At 38.2% G+C, this 24,257-nt stretch overlaps 1 protein-coding gene across 1 annotated transcript in view; it reads right to left on the bottom strand.

Annotated features, from left to right (window-relative positions):
* LOC131229424 (uncharacterized) overlaps nucleotides 1–4,578 on the bottom strand; it is a 63,401-nt gene extending 58,823 nt beyond the window's left edge. Inside the window, exons 1-2 of the mRNA XM_058225385.1 lie at nucleotides 4,034–4,578; nucleotides 3,812–3,961 (exon numbers count right to left, since the gene is read on the bottom strand). Of these exons, the coding sequence (XP_058081368.1) occupies nucleotides 3,812–3,961; nucleotides 4,034–4,462 (579 nt within the window). The 5' untranslated portion in view covers nucleotides 4,463–4,578. The remainder of the gene's footprint in view (nucleotides 1–3,811; nucleotides 3,962–4,033) is intronic.
* Nucleotides 4,579–24,257: the final 19,679 nt, after the last annotated feature.

Raw genomic sequence — 24,257 nt, 5'->3', positions numbered from 1 at the left:
TTGAATGTTCAACTGTACCATCAAGATAAAACTTAATAGTGTACACCCATCTACAACCAATAACACGAATAAAGACAGGCAAACTAGTTAGCTCCCAAGTGTTATTCTAATAAAGAACGGTCATTTCCTCTTTCATAGTCTACTTCCATTCTTTATGTAAAAATGTATCCTGGTACAACTTGGAAATAGAGTGAGAGGACAAAGATAGGGCAAATCTACGGAAAGTAAGATATAAGCATTGGAAAGAGACACATTTAGAGATAGGATGATCAATACATGCACGCAAACCTTTTCTCAAGGCAATAGGAACATCTAACCTCTCTGGAAAACTTATTGGATCACTAAGCTCAAAAGAAAAAATGGTGGATTGCACATCATAATTGGCCACACTATCTTCCTGTTTTCATCGTTCTTAAACTTTCAATTGAGCCACAGTGGGAATGGAAGAGTCGGCAGCGGAAGGAGCTCGGATAATGTCTTCTTCAATGATAAGAGACACAGGAACAATTTCCACATCAAGAGTTTTACCGTCTTTTTTAAAAGTACAAAGTAGACTCGAAAAATGTAACATCTACACGCATTGTTTTCAAAGTGAAGGATTGTAACAACAATAACCTCTAATCTCGAAATTTCAAAGAAAAATACATTTAATAGCTCTAAGATCTAACTTATCATGGCCCGCCTTCTATTAGTGAACGAAGCATACACATCCAATAACTTTGGCAAGTAAAGAAAATAGCGAGTATTTAGAAGTAAAACTTCATGAGGAGATTGACCCATTAATAATGTGTACTAGCAGTCTCATCAAGCTTCTCAATGATCCAATATTTTAATTTGCCCTTGGCAGTTAAAATTACCTAGATGGATATGGACCATTGAAGATAGTTTGTTTCATTTAATTTAATAAGGTTATTCAAACCCCTAAAAATCAGATAGATTTATGAATCCGATTCTTAAATCACTATTGATCTGCATTGACATAAGGGATTAGAATAAATACTACAAGTTTATACGAACACGAGCTGACCTTTCCCCATAGATGAATATCCAACTTGTATGCTTCAAATGATATAGACACCACAATTGAAGAGCCCACATGTCCGCATATTCCAACCAATCACAAAGGTTGATGATTACAAATAAGGCAATCGACAAAGGCAATCAGCCCGCACATCCCACACACAAGAGGTGATGACCACAAAAGGGGATCCATTTAATTTAATAATGGTTATTCAGACCCTTAAAAATCAGATAGGTTTATGAATCTAATTCTTGAATCACTATTGATCTCCATTGAAATAAGGGATTAGAATAAATACAAGTTTATACAAACATGAGCTGACCTTTCACAATAGACGAATATCCAACTTGTATGCTTCACATGATATAGACACCACACTTGAAGAGCCCACATGTCCACGCATTCCAACCAATCACAAAGGTTGATGATCACGAATAAGGCATCCGACGAAACATGTCCTACACACAAGAGGTGATGACCACAAAAACTCCATCCCCTACTCGTGTATGGACTATTACTAGGGCCCGACACAACAAAAAGAAAAGAAACACTAGGTTTCTTAAAAAGATTTTCAGCATAAGAGGGATGAGAAAAGACCAAAAAAATGAACGAAAGAAAAAGAATTGTAGGATAGAAGGGAGAAAGATCGATTAAACCAGTAACAAGGACACTCTGATGCCATGTAACATCATAGATTAAATAGAGAAGAGAAAGTTGGGATAAGATGGGGAAAGGAGTTAGGATTGGACAACCCCACTCTTCCCCTTAAAACCAAAAAGTACAAAAAAAAATACCCTCACTGAAATATTCATATTCCAAACAAGCCCTAATCCAATATAAACACTAAATATAAAAGAGAAAGACGCTAGGTAGATCGTACAATCAGATGGCCCACATCCACAGCTATTAGATGGGCTATACAGTCGTACAACCCACATCCTCAGCAAATACCATCATCATCTAAGCCTTATACCAACTATTTCGGGCCAATTACATGAATCCTTTACCAGCATTCCACTCTACCAAGGGCCATAACTTTAATTAGACCATAGGTCATTAAATCTTTTCTTACGACCTCCACCCGCGTCCTTTAGGGCCTTCCCCTTGCCCTTTTGGAGCCTTTAACTTGCACCAACTCAATCCTTATAGGCACAATTCTTGGTCTCCAATTGCACATGACCAAACCTCTAAATCTACTTTCCCTCATCTTTATTACATATTGGTGTTACTCCTAAGTTCCCTTAAATGCATACATATCCAATTCTATTATTCTTCATTTATGCACTCATCCATCTCAACATCCTCATTTCAACTATACTCGTCCTATGAACACATTGTTCCTTGATAGCTCAAGATTTTGTCCCATAAGACAAACCTGGCCTTTTAGCTATCCTATAAAATTTCCCTTAAGTTTAATTGGTACAAAACAATCACAGAAAACTCCAAAGGCCAAAGGCTATCTCCATTTCTTCCACTCAACTTGAATTTTGAGGGCAACATCCTATCAATCTCTCCATCCTCATGAATTATCAACCCAAGATATCAAAATGGATCTTTTGGGAAACCTCTTCAACAATCTTAACTAATTCCTCATTTACTCTCCTATTGTAACAAAAAGTGCACTTCATATACTCCATTTTAGTTGGACTATTTTAACTTTTTTTCTTTTTGAAAGGTTAGTCTGACTAATTTTAAATCCTTTAGATTCTAAAGCACTCCTCCATAAATCTTTATTTGTGTTTACACCCTCACATGTCTTGTCAATCAAAGATTCAAAATTGTGTCATTTGCAGACAACACACGCCATGAGATCTCGTCTTGCAAATGCCTCGTTGCCTCCTATCCATAACCAACGAGAAAATGTACAGGCTCAATGCTAACCCTTTGTGCAACCCTACAGTAATTCGGAACTCTCTTGCATCTCCCCTAGTGGTCCTCACATTTATTGAGGAGAAACATGCTCTTGCCCAATTTATCAAAATTTGGTCTAAGAAACACACGAATGAGAATCTTGGACAAAAATAATCGAAACAAAAAATGTAAAAGAAAACTCATATTTTGCCTATATGCTCAAAACATTGGTTCTTTTCTTACATTTAGGCTGCCTTTGGATGCATGATTGAATTGAATTGCGAACATTCAATTTAATATAGAGGAATTGAATTGCAAACATTTAATTTAATGTAGAGGAATTGATAATAGTTGGCAATTTTTTGTATTAGTAATGATGATGAAGCAGGCCTCCAGATCTCTGCTATGAATGCCAAGGAAGTACAATTCCGTCATTCCCTTTCTAGTTGAATAACAATTAGATATTCAATTCAATAGTGCATCCAAACACACTGCATTGGGGCCTGTTTGGATGGGTAAGGAAAACTTGGAACTTTTCCAATTAAGGGCATTTCACTATGTTCGGATAGCGAAGTAATAGTTGATTCCACAAAGCAGTCGTTACCCAAACATCATAGTCAAATTATCATGTACAGGATATTTTAAAAAATTAAAAAATTAAAAAATGGCCATTGCGAGAGGCATATGAGAATGCCAGTTGTTATTCAAACAAGACCCCAAAAACTGAATTCATGTTTCAATAGTGCTCATGCAATCCACGGGAATCCCTTACTGGATAATCTTAACAAATTTCTTTTATTTTCTTTCCTTTTCCTTTCCCATAATCCAAACAGGCCCTAAGATTCAATCAAGTGAACCACAAATAGACATCTCATGAAAACCAGATTACAGATTAAAAAAAAGCACGTCCAATTGTCGAACTGCAATAAGAAAACATACCATGATATTCTCATTCAGAGTATCCATCTCTTCGAGAATCTCGTTGAGATTCATTTTCCTGAGATTTCGGAGCATTATCCCAAATGACCGATTCGCAACTACAAGGATCTGATTGCAGAACTGATATGATGCTAGGAGCGGATCGACTATCTGCAAATCTGGCCAAAATCAAGAAAGTAATCGAGACATGCACAACCGATGGAATTACGAGAAAAATTTTACCTTAACATGAATAACACTGTCGATTAAAACGCGGGCATCGTCCTTCGTAATTCCATACGTATCTAGAATTAGGAACACCTCTTCCTTCAAGGAATGGACGTAGGCGATCCTATCGACCACTGGTATCAGGAAGTGGATGCCGGAATAGAGGATCTTCTGGAACCCTCCCAACCGTTCGACAACGTAGGCCTGATTTTCCGGGACCATCACGATGCCCCAGTTGGCGGGTGGAGGTATCTCTTTGAGGAAGGGAGGTATATTGCAGTGGAAGTTCTGGGACAGGTGGGACAGGGAGTAGTAGTGGATGTTGTGGGACAGGTGGGACAGGGAGAAGGACCGGTGAAAGGACGGTTGGTTGTGGGATTTTGAGGTGAGAAGGTGGGGCAGGGATCTCAAGGGGTGGAGAGATTTCAGCCTCGACATCAACATTTCCGGTCGGGTGGTGCTGCAGCTAGGGTTACTGATTCTTTGATTTTTCTTGAAGAGGGGTTTTTATTTGCCTTATGTAGAGGGGAAGCGGATTGGCTGGTGAGTGTGTACCACAGAGCAGCTATAGAGCGGACGCGGATTTCCCGCCAAAGCCTTTTGCAGGAAGTTCCTGCGCTGGGAACTTAGGTGGGGCCCACTGTGATGTTTGTGAGAAATCCTCCCCCTCCATCCTTTTTGTGAGTTTATTTTAAGACATGCTGTAAAAAATGAACCGTATGCAAAGCTTAAGTGAGCCGTACTAAGGAAAACGTGGTCAGGAAAATTTCCAACCGTTGAAACCTTTCTGGTTCAACGGTGATGTTTAGATGCCATCCATACCGTTAAAGCAAAAATATTACTATGCATCAAAACATCTTTAACCCCACAAGTATTTAAACTATAGATGTTTAATTAATACATTTTCAGCTCACTTAAGTTTTGGATACTGTTCATTTTTTGTAACATGGCATAAAAAGAACTCACAAAAAAGTTGAGCAGGTAAGATTTCTCACAAACATAACTTATGCAAAAGCCTTTAGCAGGAAATCCGCGCCCTTATAAGCTAGCGTAGATAGGAGAGGGACGTGGATTGCGTCCGTCCAGGCGGGGCTGTGTGGGGTCCACCATGATGTTTATGTTTTATTCACGTTGTTAATCGTTTTTACTATATCATTTTAAGTTATGAGCCAAAAATATAAGCAGGAAAAAGTCTTAAGTGGACCACAAATTTGGGATTGAACGTCCACCATTAAAAACTTCCTAGGAACTAGAGAAGTTTCGGATCAAGCTGATATTTGTTTTTTCGCTTCATCCACTTCTACATAACCTTATGAATAGGTATTATGGTAAAAAAATCATTACGATGGCTCTTAGAAAGGTTTCCACGGTTAGTGTCACTATCACTGTAGCTTTCTTTGGTGTGGTCCACTGGAGCCATGAACCTACTTAATTTTTTAGCTCATATGTTAAAATGATATGATAAAAATGATTAAGGGCGTGGATAAAACATAAACATCACAGTGAGCCTCACACATCCCTGAATCAGTCCGGGCAGGGGTAGGACGCAATCCGCTTCCACAGGAGATAGTAGATAGGACGCCGATTTCCTGCCAAAAGCCTTTCGCAGGAAGTTCCTGCGCAAGAATGCTGGGTGGGGTCACCACCATTGTTTTTGAGAAATATACTCCGTTCATCCATTTTGCAAGATAATTTTAGGACAAGTTACAAAAAATAAGGTGGATCCAAGACTCAAACAGGCCACATGAGAGCAAACAGTAGGTATTCAGTTAAAACTGTTGAAACATTTTTATGAACATAAAAAAATGTTTCAGGCTAAATTTTTTTATATTTTTACTTCATCTCTATGTTAATAACCTTATAAATGGTTTGGATGACATATAAACAGCAAAGTGGAGACCAAGAAATTTTCAATGATAGGTATTTCTTTCCTCAATTTTCCCTCTCGTGGGACCCACTTTAGTTTTGGATCCACCTCGATTTTGGTCGCTTTTCCTAAAATGAGCTCACTAAATAGATGAATGGAGTACATTTCCCAAAAACATGGTGGTGGGCCCCACACAGCATCCTTGTGCAGGAACTTGCTGTGAAAGGCTTTTGCAGGAAATCCGCGTCCACGTTGATACATGTCGTGCGAAGAAGAGCGCGGACGCTCCTCGAGCTCAAGGTGATCTGGCTCCACAATTATGTATTTATATATCCACACCGTTCATTCATTTTTCAAGATCATTTTGGAGCATTAGCTTTTTTTTAAAAAAAAATTCATATCCAAAGCTCAAATGAACCAAACCAAAAATAGCAAAGGGATAATGATTTTCACAGGTACAAAATTTGTAGGACCACTATAATGTTTATCTTCCATTTAATCTGTTCATAAGGACACAAATAAGTGGATGAAGACAAAAAACAAATGTCATGTTGATCTAAAACGGAAACTTCCGTGACCCCAAAAAGGTTTCAATGGTTGATGTTCAATCCCCCGATACTTTTTGCAGTGTGGTCCCCTTGATCTTTAAATATTCCTTATTTTTCGGCTCAAAACTTAATACTGGCTCACAAAATAGATGTACTATTTGGATATAACACGTGCCTTATGATGTGACTCAGAACTTGCTGACGTCAATACATCCGCTATATAGTGGCACACCAGCCAATCCGCTTCCAAGCAGAGTGACGCTAACCGTGTCCGGACACGGATTTCTTTTTGGAGGAAGTTCCTCCACTGGAAACTTAGGCAGGGCCTGCCATACTGTTAATGAAAAATCCAACACCATCCGTTTTGTGAGCTCATTTTAAGGGATGGGAGAAAATTTTAGCCAGATCCAATATTTAAGTCGGCTAAAAGCATGAGAATCGAACATCACAATTAAAATATTTGTGGGCCACAGAAGTTTTGAATCATGTTACTATTTGTTTTCTCAGTTCATCCAGTGGGAATGATGATGTTATATACGGCATGGATGACATTTAAACATCATTGTCAACCCAAGGAGGGTTCAACAGTAGGAATTTCCCTACCCACCTTTTCCTTTAGTGCGGCCCACTTGAGTCTTGAATCCTGCTCACTTTTGGTCTCAAGTTCTAAAATTATCTCACAACACATGGACGAGGTAGATTTCTCACAAATATCACAGTGGGCCCCACTAGGTTTCAAACGCTACATCCATTGCGTCCTAGGCCGGTCTCCAGCTGGGAACGGGTAGGAGCTTTGAGTGGCCACTGTGATGTATGGGTTTTATCCACACCGTCCATCCATTTTTTCGTATCATTTTAGTAGGTGAGGCCAAATTTTAGGCAGATCCAGGCTCAAGTGGACCACACCATGGGAAGCAGCATTAATAACGATTCTCACCATTGAAACATTTTTGGGGCCTACCATGATGTTTTTTTGAAATCTAATCTATTCATAAAGTTACATAGACCTCGATGAAGAGAAAACACAGATATCGAGTCGATATCTATCCAAAACTTATGTTGCCCTCGAGAAGTTTTTAACGATAAAACTTTAATCCCCATTGTGTAGTCCACGTCTCTTAGATCTGCCTCAGTTATGAAATTATACCCTAAAATGATAGGAAAAAATTGAATGGACAATGTAGATAAGACCCATACATCACATTGGCCACTCAAAGCTCCTGCTCGTTCCCAACTGGAGACGGGCAAGGTAGGGTGCAATCTGCATCCGAAGATGAGATGGAGAACCCTAAATAATTTCACGTACCCAAATTTCCCACAAAAGCCTTTCGCATTTTCCTTCGTTGGGATGCTAGGCGTGGCTACCATGATCTTTGTAAGAAATCCACCTTGTACATCCATTTTGCGAGCACATTTTGGGAAGCGACTAAAAATGAGGTGGATCCAAAACTTAAGTGGAAGATGATGGCCATTGATGACAGATTGTCTTTTGATTTTCCTTTGTTTCGAGTGTAATACCCTAGCAATTTTAATGTGAATTTTTTTTTTCTGATTATTTAATCATAACCGATCATCAAGTGGGTTATTTTAACCATTTAAACCAAGATCTGTGATAATCTGTCCATTGGATCACCAATCCAAACCATGAATCATTGATCAAAACCATCCAAATTGAATAGTAACTAATTAATTTTTAAATCTACCAGTAAAATTATTATCTAATAGATGTATTATCAAGATTTTGAGATTTACCCATTGGACCACTTGATCTTTTTATAGATAACCATCTAATATATTCCTAGTCACAATATCAACAATGCCATATAAAAATCTTGACTTAAATAAGGATAAAAAAGTTAAAATTTAAGGTCAATAAATTTTGAATTGTTAATTTTAGCATATTTTGTAGACCCTAACAGAATACACTAGCTTCTTATTTTATGACTATTGTAGATCTTCAAAAACATGCTTTTAAATTATTTTAGCATATGTAAAATCATAAAAATTATCCATATACATTATAACTGTACATTTGAGTAGGGGTGTACACGAACCGAGCTAGCTCGGTTAGCTCGTTTGACTCACCTCGAAAAAGCTTGATTCAACTCGATTCGAAGCTGAGTCCAAGCCGAGTTGAGCTGATTTTTTGAGCTCGAAAAACTCGAATCCATCTCGAATCGAACTCAGATCAAACCAGTTCGGTGACTCAGTTACTTTGCCATTGATGTTGCTCACTAAGTGTTTGATAAAGTGAGTCAACAAAGTGTGGCCAGTGGCAAGGAAGGCATGTACATGAAACAAATACCCATTTTTTCTTGGTTTTTCTTAGTTTTTATGTTGCTTAAAAGGTGTTTGATAAAATACCTATAAAACCATTGATTCTGTTTCACATACAGAGGAATTTTGAATGTGCAATTCGGGTGTTTGTGGAAATGCCTCAATGGCGAACTCGGCTCGATCTTAGCTCGAACTCGGCACGAGCTAGCCTGAGCTGCTGACTGAACTGAGCCGAGCTGGCTAGTCAGGTTCGAGGACCGAGCAGAGCTAAGTTTGAGCTAAGGTCAGCAGTGGCCAAGCCAAGTCGAGCTGAGGCCAGCTCGACTCGGTTCGACTCGATGTACAGAACTACATTTGAGCATGTTCCATAGTATTATATACTTATTTTTTCTTATCTTGAAATTATTTTATGATCTTTATATTAAAAGCTTCATTTTGATATAAAGATTGAACATATAAGCTTTTGGTATGGACTACACGATCATGGCATATACACACTTGGTTAATACACCCTATTTCACATGAACGCATGCGCATAATCTTTGGCGTACTGCCGCTTCTACAAACACTTATGATTTCCTTACAAATAAACATGGTCATTTTAATCAAGAAATCATTTTTACAAGAGGGCATAAGATGTAAAACAATATAATCATGCACTTAGATCAAGAAGACTGTACTTGTGGGACCCACATCTCCATAGCACGTACGCACACATTAGTTGTACCCTCATCCACCCTAAAACTTCTCACCCTTAATATGGGAGTTACATGTAATCAACATGTGTTTATCGCATGTTACATGTGCATGTGCATTAATGTAAGAGGGTTTTGGCTCCTTTATATAAAGAATACTAAACCACTTATTGTAAACACTCACCAAGAGAGAAAGGGAGAGAAAAGGAGATTAAAAGAAAAGTTCTGTAAGCTTACTTTCTGATCAAAATTGTTTATCAAACCAGAGTGCAAGCATCAAATTCATGAAGAAATGATCAAAAGGTCAAAATGGTTTAATAGAGAATAAATGTTTTGAGTAAGTAGTCATTATCACTGATAGATTTTCCTACATGCATTGCATAACATTACATACGTACTTTTTCCTAACTTTTATAATATGTTGATATTTGTTTAAATATGCAACTGCTTTGTAGTTGATATGTCATTCCGAGTACACCAAACAACTCAGGGATCGAGTTATTCCTTAAATTATTGGGAAGAGTTCTGAATGGAACCCGAGTTTGTAATAATAGGGTGTAACACCCCATACTTTCTAGTACTCGAGTGTTACCTTGTAACCAAACTTAGTATAAATACAAACCTAAACTATTTGAACAGTTACCTTCACTATAGCCTAAATTGACCATTAAGAGTAATCTCCATCCAAAGTTTTCGCCATCTGATTATTAATTTGGGAGATCCACTGTAGATCTTCATCTTAGTAGTTACAAAGTCTTGTAAGCCACTCAAATAACAAATTTTAAGGTCACCAGATCATTACCCTGGAATAAGATAAGATCTAAATGATCAAACAGAAACTAAGTGGTAGGTTGGGACTTATCTAATAAAGGTTAATAACGTAAGTTATTCGTATCGTAACATCCAACCGTTAATCCGAAATAAAATAAAATAAGTGTAATAAATAAATAAATAGATAAATTAGTTTGAAAAAGCCTAGAATACAACTCCTAATAATAGAACCATCATATTTGAATATAAATACTCAATGATTAAAAATATAGTAATAATGAATTTAATAATAATAATAATAACATTATTGAGAATATTGTAACAAAAATATTTAAAAATTTAAATACATATTAGACCATCTTATCAGTAATCTAACCATTGATTTCCAACTAAGGGACCCTTGGGACCATTTTGACCGTTGAAGTTCAATCTTAGAATGATCTGATCATCAGATCGATGGAAATCGTCAGTTAGACTCACAAAAATGGAAAGTATGGTCCACCTGACTTCTTAATCTAGCCCACCTTTGGTCCAAGACCTTAGAATAACTGCCCAAGATGAATAGGCGGTGCAGATCTCTTATATCATCAGGTGGGACCCACTTTTAATCACGCACGTGCACAGAACCATGTACACTCGCTGTACATGGGATCGAGTTTTGGGTCAAACAAGGTTTGACCCGATAGAAATCGAAAAGCAGAGAAAATTTCAAATTCTCCCGCCTGGCGTCCTCGCAAAACCGAACCCGTTTGATGACGTAGATGGCATTTATTTGAATACAGTTACTCGATCCAGACCGTCCATCTGATATAGAGGGTCCCACCGACCCTAATCATGTTTAAATTTGCGATTGAAAATCGCCTACAAAAGCTCAAGATACGTCCGGTCAGGCATTGTGAGAGAAAAACGCTGGCGTGTGGGGGAAATCCACGTCTTCTGCCTGGCTGGCAAATCCAGCCGTCCGGATTCGTCGGACTCCATCCACGCGCGCGGAGAAAATCTGCGTCAGCCCTACGGTTTCCTGAAATGGCTACCTACGCAGAAAAAGGCGGAAGAATAACTTCCATTTAGAGCTGGCACGATCTCCACCCTTCTCCGGCTTCTGGAAGATTCGTCCGAGCCATCTGGGACGTCCAAAATAGGGTTGCCGAACGTTCCTCCTAAGGAACGAGATAATAAGGAGAAATTGGAGCGGCGGGGGGTTCTCGCCTATGGAGCTAGTAGCTTAACCTACGGCTCACCTTTCACCGTGAGATGGACCCCACGCACCTTTTGGGTGGAATCTAAGCCATCTAAACGGATTAGATCATTAGATCATCCGGTCATCACCAATCTGCCATGACCAAGGTCTCATCTTCCCCAAATCAGTTGTGGAACCCACCTCCGGTAGTATCGATCCTTTCTCTGATCCTATCCGTCTATCGTGTGGCCCACGCCACCTAAATACCACAAGGAACAATCGAACCAACCCATGCAAGTGTAGGGCCAGACTTAGAAGCCCTAAGCAAGAATTCTAGACGCTTCTCTCCCTAATATCCCAACTAATCCAGTGATTAGTGCGGAAGCTGCTAGAAACAAATCAAAGGCTATAAATCAAGCCAACTTCCATTTAAGTCGCACCGAACCAGCTCCATCCAACCAACTCAGCACCGAGTTTTTGTGGCGCTGGACGAGTTCTCGAGCCTGGCCACCTTCCCGAAATCAGCGTCCTGATTCGATCAAACGCATCATAAGATTCACCCGGACCTCGCTACAATGGTAGATGGAATCTTTCATTAAAACAGGTAAAATGTTTCAACCGTCCCTGCAAGTACTCTACTTCAATATAGCCTATTAGAGTGCTCACTCAATGCCGTTTAGAAAACCTGATTTGTAAATCCAGCCTGCCATTGTAGAGAGCGTGTTCAGAAATACAACCTCATTAACGGTAGGAGGTACACTACAAGAAAACTGTCCTTTACCGGCGGTCAAAACCGCCGGTAAAGGAGAAAACCGCCGGCAAATCCTTTGCCGCGGTTCCTCAGTCGGTGACGGATTTACCAGCGGTCAGAACCTTTACTGACGGTTATGCTGGACGCCGCTAAATTATCAGTTTTTTGTTACACTACCAGAAAATAGGTCAAAAGCTGCGAATAAAATCCGTAGCTAAAGATGACTATCCCACAGTACGACCGTAGCCATTGGCATCGTAGCTCCCTAAAAATTGCTACGGTTTATATCCGTAGCTATAGGACACTGAAAATCCGTAGCAAAGTAGAAAATCTTTCTTATCAAAAAGTTTTAAAAAAAAAAGAAAAGGTGACCCACATGTATCCTAGTTTTTTTTTTTTTTTTTAAAAAATAATTATACATCAATCTTAGCAGCTAACATACCGTGGTTAATGTCAATGATCTCCTCGTTGCCAATGATTGCCATTGTTTCCAAGGGACTAGTTTCTTCTGTCGATCTTTGGTGAGCTGTGTAGCTGCCATTGAGGTTCACTCTACTTGCCTTCAAACAGGCTGTAAGAGATTCTCTACCTTGTAGAGTGTTAATTGGCTTGCAGCGGGTGAGAAATTGCGGGTATGCCTCCACCTTATAGACAACTCAGAATTTGGAGGAATGGATCTCTTATCAGGAGAAGACCAGTCCGAGTCTACGGAATAAAAATCCGCTGAACTCTCGGCATTATTATTTGATAATTCCAGTTCATTGATTTTTCCTACAACAGATCAAAGGTAAAATGAGAATTGGTTGATGCCAATTCAAATCTAGCAAAATTCAGATAAAACCAAACAATAATTTAATCAAAACCAATTGAGAAATATTATGCATTCATCTGGCTGCCAGCAAGATCCAATCGAACTTGCTCTTCTTAAATGAAATAACTAGAACAAGCTCAAATCGTTTGACCCAGAAAAGGTTCAGTTTCATAGTCTGCTGGACTACCAAAGAAAGATGTTTGAGTGGAACAAATGGACCAACTTATTTTCAATTAGAACCAGCATCACCATCATCAAGGTTTACTACTCAAGGAGGTCTGCTACTCTGCTTAGGGTGAATCAGAATCCAAGTGGCCAATTCAAAAAACCAGCATCACCATGAAGGCCACATCTCGGATTGGCGACCACCTGATGATTGGTCATGATTGATTTTTGGGCCACGTCATCTTAAGAGCAGATCCCATCTATGAAAATGAAAAGTATTGCTTGCTAATAATAGATACAACATTTCCTAATAACTTCATGCACAACATAAATTAGGAACACAGATAGAAAGTTAAAAAATAATAATAATAATAAGGAAGGCAATATCTGCTAATACAATACTTCGATTGGAAACAAAAGCTGAAATAATGAAAAAGTGCCCTGGCTAACCAAACAATGCACTAAAATCTCATCCCATCTCTTCATGGTTAGGCTCCCATTGGAAAATCCAAACAAGCCTTTTGTACTATTTTCAAAATGAGGGCAGTCATCAACTGTATTGCCCACATTGTACACAATTTAGTCTTGCAATGACCCACCAGGATTTATTCTCATTGGATTGAAAGCTTAAATTTCAACATAAATCAAGATGTTAGAAGTTAAGAACTAATGAACGACCCTTGCGTTACTCATCATGTACAATTTTCTTCTTTCGACAATTGAGCCTAAATCAAAGCTTATTTAGCAATCTGCCAAGAAAAAGTACTAGAAAATTAAGCAAAGTAACTTGCCTCACAGACCCACCAACCAACCAAAAAACAGGATAGTCATTTGATTGGACAAAATATCAGCAACCGATTAAGCTAAGAAATTAATTACCCAAGTTATTGGAACAGAAAAATGCTAGCGAATGGTCAAACAAATCAGGATATAACTGAAATGATTTGAAAAAATGGATGGACAGCATGGATGAAACAAATACATCATGATGGATCCACATATAAATGAATTGATTAAGTACTTGTAAGTAAAAAAGTTACTTATAACTAATCATAAACAAAACTTATCTGAAATAAGTTACTTATCTACTGCTGTAAATAGAAAAAGTAACTTATTTGACAATATCCAAATAGGCCCTTAATCATAAATTCATACTTGTCAAATGAAAAAATAAAATTAGTGGAATAGATTTGAAGTGTGTAAGAGAAGTTGTATTCATTAAGTATATGCAGATACAACTATCTGCATATCCTGTCTTTTATCGAAATTCCTTTCAAGGCAACATAGGTCGTGCTGCTATATGATTCAAAACCATCCAAGATTTTCAAACTTAGTTTCTAGAATCCAAACATATACAGCAAACTATCACACTATACACATACATGATCAACCATTATCATGGTAATGAAACACTCTCAAACTGCAATTAAATGAAGAAAGCATGAGAAAATAAATACACAGCGAAGAAGGGAAAGATAAAAGGGACCCTTTTTTTCTTTTATATATAGGGACCCTACCGGCAGCCGTTAAAACTGGCCGCCGGCAAAGGGTTGGCCCATCGGTAGGCTAAGGGCCGATTTCTTGTAGTGATGATCTCCTTGTTGCAAAATTCAGAAATGTTAGCTCTCTGTCTTGAGAGTTCTTTCACACTTCGATCTTTGCTAATAAAAATTAGAATATTATTATTTAATCAACATAAACAAAACCCAATAAACCATTCCATATTAGTATAAACATATGAGGTTGTTCCGTACCATAGCAATTGCCAACATTTCAAATGCTTGAATCCTGAAACACAGCCACCAACAAAACAAGAAAAGAAAAATGAGTTAAAAAGGGAAAAATCTAGCATTTTATTTTGAGCATTCCCTGATAGATACAACATCCATAATATAGCACAGACGTGCACAGACACCTTAATGCAAGGAATTATGTAGTGGGAACTACAAGATGTAGTGAGAGTAAAGGGGTCAACATACCATCGGATTCTGCCAAATATTATCATGGCCCTCCAACTTCGCAACTTCAACATCTATGGATCTTGATGTTAGATGGACTTCTTTTGCTAATTTTGAAATATCTCTACAGATATCTAGCCCACTAGGACCTTTTCCAATCAGAACTACAATCTGGCCAACAAAACATGCAGTGAATACTTAAGAGTAACTGAGTATGGACCACGGGATTAAATGGTATGGAATTGCATTAGATGGAATTAATTCCATCATCTGAGTATCAGAAAAGTCATAGCATATATGCTCTAATATATCCTTGTCGGCAACAAACCCTAATGCTCGAAACACAATAATTATTGGCATTTCTGTCCGAATATAAGGAAGAGTAGCCCGAATATACTACCCTGAAAAGCCCTGCAGACCACAAGGAATGCCAAACTTTAGCACTAGCATGGTAAGGCACAAGACAGAATCAGTCATGATATCCACCTTGGTGATATGGACATTCCCCGAGTTCTGTTAGATCTTTTTCTGAATTCTGGTACAACATAAAATAACTAGACCGCAGCATTATAGGAACCTGAAACATAATACCAGTATAAGAAAGGAAACAATAAGCATATAGTCAACCAAGATTCATGCTCTGGGTTGAATCGTTAGTTCATAGCTCAAATTTTACCTTCCTAATGAAAACTTTGGTAAACTCCTGTGTCTCTGTAACTTCTTCACAGTCATGCCCTTTCTTTATGACACGTTTTGTGACACCCACATACAATGGTGTAGAGTAAGTCAGGTTCCTCAGCCTTGCAGCCTTTGGGAACAAAGTTGCAGTTTCGTCAAAGAGTCAAATTGCAATAATTCAAAACAGCAAAAGCTGTACTAGTCCAACTCCATTCATAACGAGTGAAGATGCACAAAACGTAATTTAAAAATATTTTAGGCCCAATTTGGAACATATGGAATCATGGTTTGGGTCTTGTCTTCTCATGAATGAAAGTTTTGCTGCATCCAAATAATCTCCACCAATCTGATGATCAGCTAAAACTGACTGATGTTTGGAAGATTATATGGTTATTTCAAATGCAAGTTTTGCTGCATTTAAGTAGTTGTGACTTGGACGCATGGTGGTAGATGAAAGAAGGTGGGGAATATTGCAAAACTACACACACACACACAGAGATATAAATAAATATATATATATATATATATATATATATATATATATATATATATATATATATATATATATATATATATATATATATATATATCCTGCGTATCATTCATCACACTCTGCCAGAGTATTAAATCAAACTAAGAGAGATCCAAATTTCTGATTTCATTTCTTTCAACATATAACATGCAAAATTGCGTGACAAAAATGCCACCCAAAAATACAAACTGTTTAAAAAAAAGCCCAAGTAAACCGTCCCAACAGAGGAATCCTGATCATCAGATATGGGCACTATCTCATGTTCATTTCAGCATAAGCTACCATGCGATACTTGGAATTTCTCCATCATTATAATTTTCACTGCCCATAAATTTAAAAAGAAAAAAAAAAGAGTCATCTATCAGGTCTTGAGCAAGGGGAGTCAAGTGTTAGTTTTGCACCATTTAGAAAATGGTGGTGAGACTTTAGACATACACATGGCATGCTTGTATGGCAATCCAGACCATCCAAATCTATGGATGGAGCACAAGTGCATAATAAAAAATCTTCACTGAGAAGATAACATTAACCATCAGATTTGTCCTTCCAAATTTGGACCATTCACTTTTATTTTTAACCATCTATCCATATGATATCCATTAATTGGATGGTTAAGATTGCTTGATCAGTGTGATTTAGAAATGTCTGATTTTAGAAATGCTCCATCAACAATGAGATCCACAATATGGATGGTGTGTATAGCTGTAAATCAATCTGATATGTAAGGTGGATGAGTCACTGCCAATTTTTAAATGGTGCTAAAAAAAAAAAAACCAAATAGATGCAATAGCTCTATTGAATTTACCATTTTATCCTAGAAAGTGAATTGTCTATCAGTGGAAGGAGAGTAATAAATATGAATTCCCTTTCTATTTTCAAATCAGGTGGAGAAAGAAAATGAAGAAAAAGAAAAGTTGGGAGAGAAAAGTACAGAAAGAGAAGAGGGAAGTCTAACAACATAGAAAATCTGCTACACAAGAAAGAAATGCATCCACAACAGTCCTTGAAAATTCTGATTCAAGCTAAATTGTTGGATGTAGCTTGATGAGGCTGTCACCTGGCTCTGGTTTCTGAACTCCTTTGTTTCTCATTGCCTCTCTCACTCTTGTCACTTTGTTCCATTGGCTATTACTTGCATACATGTTCGCTAGAAGAACATAATCCCCATTAAAGACTTTCTAAGGCCCACTGTAATGTTTATTTGCCATCCAACTTGTTGTTAGGTCATATAGACTAGGATGAATGGAAAACACAAATATTAGCTTGATCTAAAGCATTTAGCCTGATGAAGGTTTTAATGGTGGGAGTTCAATCACCACTGTTTCTCATTCAACTTGATATTTGAATGTGCCTAATTTTTGGGCTAATTCCCTGAAATGATTTGAAAAAATGGATGGATAGCATGGATGAAACAAAAACATCATGATGGGTCCACATATGACTGAATTGATTAAGTACTTGTAAGTAAAAAAGTTACTTATAACTAATCATAAACAATTTTTTTTAACTGACTTGAGGTGCTTCCATGAGGTAATGCCTGGGGAAATCAACTTGGAGCTGGTACGATTCATTGGTGAGAAACAAAGTCTGGTTGAGGAATTTCATCAAACATGTAGAATAGCATGAAATTCAACCTGCACTGCTTCTTCCCTTCACAAACCCCCATGCTCCAGTTTTTCATTTATGGCATGCACTTACTGTTTGCGGCCAAACACAATAGCGATAGTTCTCTAAAATTTCAACTAACCTAATGATGCATTCGGACCCAAAGTTTATTCATCTCTGGGAAGTTTTGAAGTACAAATTCCATAACATCATTAACATTGTTAGCATCCCTATCGGAAGACAATGGACAGGGTATAGAGCATTTTATCAGCGATCTATAAAAAGATATCATTCATTTTTCAAGATATCTACACCATATATCACATAAGAACCTTAGATCTAACAAGAAATCAAGGAAAATCAAAGTAGAAGGGCAGAAAACGCAGACATCGAAGAAAAAAGATCTCCCCAGGCATTTCCCATCTACAGATTGGATGGTGCACCCGTCATTTGTACCAGTTATTCTAGGTGGCAAGCCTCCACCAAATGCAGCTGCATCATTTCCCATCTACAGATTAAAAAGAAAGAAATGAAAGAAAGAAAAAGAAAAAGAAAAGAAGAAGATCATAAATGCATAAAAGTGAAACCGGACTTTTCCCAAAAAAAAAGGATAAAAAGTGAGCACGCATGCTGGGTATTCAAAACAAGATAAGTTGGAGATCATTCAAAGTTCAGACACATTGCCTAAGCAACCCTACCTGAGGAAATGCCGCTGAAACAGAAAATAAAATGTGGATTAGTGAGTGAGATGGCAAAGAACCATACAAAAGTAAGAGGAAATAAAATGTGCAACACTAAGACAAAGGGATACTATGAAACTCAATCCATTCCAAGGATTTAGTTGGATTGGATGGCATCTCTAGAGCATTTGATTCCTTTCCAGCTCTCTCCACAGGGGTCACCACTGACAAAATTCCATCCAGTGAGTTGGGGTGGGAAGTTCAGGGAGATGTTGTGTCATCCTTTCTTATAGTGTACATATAAATAGGGGTACTCCAAATTCCCTATTTAAGAATGAAATCAGAGCTTCTTAAAGGATTTCATCTTAAGCAATTTGAATATAGTTGGAAGTGGATGGGCAGTAAATTCCATATTTTTCTAAGGTAAAAAGTATTTAAATAGACTAGTTTGCAACATCAGGTTGGTGATTAGCTGTTGATTAGTTACCTAAACGGTTCTGCAGCAACTATTATACTACCAACCATTTAAAGTTGTCAGGAAAAGGAAAAAGGAAAAAAAAGAAAGAAAGAAAGAAGAAACCAGCAGGGTGGAAAACCAGAGGGTAATAAAAGCAAACCATTATAGTCACATTTTCTTATGATTTCTTTTTTCTTAGTTGGTAGAAACATCAAGTTGATATGGTATTCAATAACAACAATGGTAGAAACATAGAACCATTCTGTTTATAGTAACAAGAAGAAAATATACTCATTTCGCAACCAAGAATTGGAAAGAAATACATCAAGCTGAGAATACAAAAGAAAAAAAAAATATGAAATTTTCAAAGCAGACTCACATGCCCCTGGTATCTATGCACTTGAAGAAAGTAAAGCAAAGGCTCCAAATAGTCCTTGTTACAGAATAGCATAAAACCTAAACCAAACTGAGGCTTGCATTCCTGAACCTGATGACTTGGCTCAAAATCTCATCGGGTCAACTGAGTTTGCTCGCTGACTTGATGAACTCAAAGACCTACACCAAACATCTTACATTCAAAGAGGCTGATGAACCCAAAGACATTTTCCTCGTAAGATTTTCAAATAAAAAAACACATCTGCATATATAAACTCACCCTTAAAGCATCACTATAAATACCCAAAACCCCATTCCTCATCTGGTGTTTTTTCAGCGACATGGCCCATCTGCATTGGGTCAAAATAAATGAATGGCCCGGATCTTGTACAAGTGCCCCTCGAGTAAGAAGATTGAAGGCTTGATTAACTTACTTAGCTATGAATGTTTAGCATTGGATCATTCCTCTACATCTAATGCAAAAGCATAACTTTCTTACCTCTTATCCTTTTCAACTGAGCTTCCACAGAAGCCTTCTTTGTGTTCTCCCACGATCCAATCGCTGACAGCTTCTTTTGGGCCTGTTTAAAAGAGTTAGCATGTTCAATACCCCGACATTGAGGAATGATCAAATCACTTCAACTCAATATACAAAAACACAAATAGGAAAAGCTGGAGTAAAAACTAGAATCTGAACGTTACAGTAATGACCTGGGACTGACCATTGCAATTGAATTAGGTTTTATCAACATCATGTAAATGCAATTTTCCAACATTTTCAATTTCATCAGCTTAAGGTTTGTAGTAACACACCCACATGAATGGTCTAAAGCTCAAGCCAAATGTGTAGGAAATGTAGATATTTGAGTGGACTGTTGTAGGTCTTAAAAATTATTCAGCTACTCCTAGAGCAGATAAATATAAAACATAAGCAACTTAAGAAATGTGGAATAGGAAATGTCCATTTTGATTTTGAACTCGATGATGCGTGATGCTGCAGCCTAGGAGTTGGTTCCACGAAACCCCAGGAGTGGGCCCCACAAGCTGTTTGATCAGAGATTAGGGGGCCCTACAATAACAATCCAATACAGAGTTGAGTAATTGGTCAGGCTTTTTTGATTTAAAAAATCTTATGTGGTTAGACATTTCAAGCAATTGATCAACATTTCAGATAACCAATTTCTACCCAAAAAACAAATGAAATTTTTTCTGACTTGAGGTGCTTCCATGAGGTCATGCTTGGGGAAATCAACTTGGAGCTGGTACGATTCATTGGTGAGAAACAGAGTCCGGTTGAGAAATTTCATTAAACAGGCAATACATCCATATGCATCAATGCATACCAAAACACCACATTCCTGGATCTGCCAAATACATGTCCTGTGCTGAAATTAAAAAGTGAGTCAAAATGCGGTTGCTTAGGTGGTCAGATCTGACTCAACTCATGGCCATTGCAACATTAAATGGGATGGGATCACTGCCTCTAATGAGGTGGATCAATGTTGATTGTTCCCCTCCCATATATCAGGCTAGTTCACTCATGGATGGGCCAAAAAAGTATGAAAGAATCAGAGAGATTAATTGTACAACAGTGGTACACGTCATTGGTTGAAGCATTTCTTCAAACAACTAACATGCAGATGTCGGCGGCCATGGACAGCAGCGGATATGGCTGTTGCTGCGATGGCTGCTGCCCAAATTTTGATAATCGAAAGGGGAAGTGAGATAGACAAATGAAGGGAGAGAGATTGAGAGAGAGTACCTTTGATTTTCCTTTCTTTCTTTTATTTTCTTCGATTGTTGGAGAGAGATCGAAGAAGGAACAGCACGTCGAAGAAAACGAGGGAGGAGAGGGAGATTGAGAGGGGGAGGGAGAGGAAGGGAGAGAGATCGAGGACGGGAGAGGGAGAGACGAGACGGCGGAGATGGAGATGGAGAGGGAGAGGGAGAGGGAGAGAGATAGTGAGAGGTAAAGAGAGCGAGAGCGAGAGGGAGAGAGTCGGCGCTAATTAGGGCTTTCTTTTTTCTTTTTTCTTTTTTTTTTTTATATATAATATAGGCCCCTTTGCTTGCAGCCGTTAAAACTGGCCGCCAGTAAAGGGTAGCCCCCTCGGTTGGCTAAGGTCCGATTTCTTGTAGTTGTAGTCTCTGCCCAGGTAATACCTCAAACTCACTCATCCAATCAGCTAATGTCTAACTCACTATTTGACTCAACTCGATTTCTGCTGGGTCAGGCCTGCACCATCCCAAACCACACACGAGAGGTGTTGAAAGAATCGACTCAAATAGAGCCTATGAGCGAGTCTCCTGACTAGGACAACTCGGACCAGGCAGGCCTCATCCAACCTGAGTTCTATAACTCTTGAGGATGTGGGTTGTGGGGATAGTTCGGGTCGAGTCGTCACTGAGTCAGTGACTCGGAACCGATTCTGAATCAGAAGTTCTGACTCAATGGGACCTGGGGTACAAGATTTTCCAATCAGCCTAAATCCAACTAGTGGCAACTGAGATCTGCTCACTTTGGGGCTGACCCAACTATTTTAACTAACTGAGTCAACTCTGCCCTCATTTGTGAGTTGACTCGGTCAATTTTTCATCGAAAACAAGCTAACTCCAACCAATTATAGGTGTGTTGGGGAACACTCGGTCCAATGAATATTTGATCTAACCCGGTTATTAGCTAAACTCTTGAAGCAAGCTTAACTAGTCAATGGTTGAGAACCCCCAACCGAGTCAACTCAGTACTGACTCACTGAGATTCTATAATACCTTATTCATGGGCTGTTTACAACTGATACACTTGAAAGACACCTTCCTTCGATCAATCCCAAATCAGGAGCTCATAGACTCACCTCATAGGAAGGTTCAAATCAAGAGAAACTCTCAATCAAGGTGAGGGATATCCCACTTGGCTTCCTTATTCATGGAATTCTAAGATAGTTTGAACTTAAATTTATAATAATATTGTGATTGTGTGGATAGTAATTATGTCTCTTCCAAATTTCAATTGGTGATCATGCCCCTAATTCATTTTATGAAAATTGTGTTACACACATCATACCACACTTAGAAATGCTTATATCCATGTACACTCCCACTAGTTACATCATGAGGTAAGAGATCTTGTTTTCATCTGAAAAATAAATTGCTACATTACTCTTATCCATGTTAGAATGGCCTTAGAATATCAAACATATTAAGGTAGTCCTTAGCTTTCTTATTTGGATGAAATACATGTGAACTATGATATTAACTTCTATGATTCATGCCATACAATTGTCCTACAAATAACGACAATATGTTTAGGAGTAGCCTTGTATTCTTTATGTTTTCCTAAGTAATGGTTTGATTTGTACCTAGCCTTTTTAGAGGAGAAAAGTGACATGATGCTTCCATTACTTGTATCTCATAAGTTGTACAAAGGATGCCAAAGGTAGATTACTACCTCACTTGAGAAGGATAGTGGACTTGTTTAGAATGCTAGAAATGTCACACTTGTGGGCCCTCACTTGGGCCTAAAGAAAGCAATCAGATTTATATTGAGCTCATATGTAAATGCTAGACATTCTATTAAAAGACCACAAGTCTTGATTATGCTCATGAGAGTAATCTTGTGAATCCTAGGAAATGTGCATGAGCATCATGGTACATGACATTCACACATGACATATGAGCTTTTCCGAGTGCTCGATGTAAGTCACACTTTGATTGAATTCCTGAAGACTTTAGCACTTCAGTTAAACTCTCAGAGCATGTGCATTTGTGTCACTTTGGGCGTTCTTTCTTTGCATGAGGCTTTTCCGGGATTAGACACTCCTCGGGCATACCTCGTGTATTTTTCCAGAAGAGATCCTTAGGTGCACTCACTTACATGGCTTTTTCCAAGTAGATGATCTACTGCGGGCGGTCTGCATGGTCTTTTCTGGGTGGCTAGTTTTCCTTAGACGTACCTATGAGTATTTTTCCAGGTGAGTAGTTCACCTTGGGCGACCCTTTATTTTGACAGCTGGATGTGCATCCCCAGATCTGTGACTTGAACATACATTCATACACCCATACATTCATTTATAATTTCATGATTTGTCTCCTTGTAATTTGAATATGTTGATTTAAACTATTTTGGAATGACATGATATGTATGAATCCATGCGAAAAATTTCCACTGAGTTTTCACTCACCTAATCGTGCGGTTACACAAAATAGATGCAGGAATGAAGACAGGTGAAGACCTCTACGATGGGTTTCCAGGGATGGCTGAGTTGGAGTCTAGTGAGGAAGAGTTCTATGTGAACGTTGTTGAGCCGTTAGAGCTCAACTGATATTTTAAGATTTACATGCTTACATAATTCAGACTATATGTTTTGTTTGAGTTGTAAAAATAATTCCCCTGTTGTGAGATTTCATCTTGCTCCCATTTACATGTATTGAACTTCCTTATTGTTACTATTGATATTCTAGTTTACATGGCAATTGCCTGGTTTACGTCATGAAATTTTCTAGTGATTAGACGTAAAGTTTGAAATTTACTATTAATTGGATGTACGATGGTCCATTTTATAACGTAATACTCAGGTTCTCAATGAGGAGTAACTATCCTTGGGTTTTGCGAACCATGGTGTTACATAGGGCCACCTCCTTGGACTACGATTGATGCTAGGAAAGGAGATTGGCCATCTCTTGTAACACCTCGACTCCTGAAACCCGAGTACACTACTCATTTTCCAAAAACCCAAGTGTTTACCTTTAATGGTGGCTCAAATTTCATGTACATTTTTTTTCTTTATTAGAGTTAGTAATATAGCGAGATAGAAGTAAATCAAATATAAGAGGGAGTCCAAATATACATAACCAAGATTTCAAGTGGTTACTCGAAAACTTATACAAACCGA

The sequence above is a fragment of the Magnolia sinica genome, chromosome 16, assembly GCF_029962835.1.
Source record: "Magnolia sinica isolate HGM2019 chromosome 16, MsV1, whole genome shotgun sequence".
Taxonomy (NCBI): Eukaryota; Viridiplantae; Streptophyta; class Magnoliopsida; order Magnoliales; family Magnoliaceae; genus Magnolia; species Magnolia sinica.
This window is presented reverse-complemented; position numbering and strand designations above follow the sequence as displayed.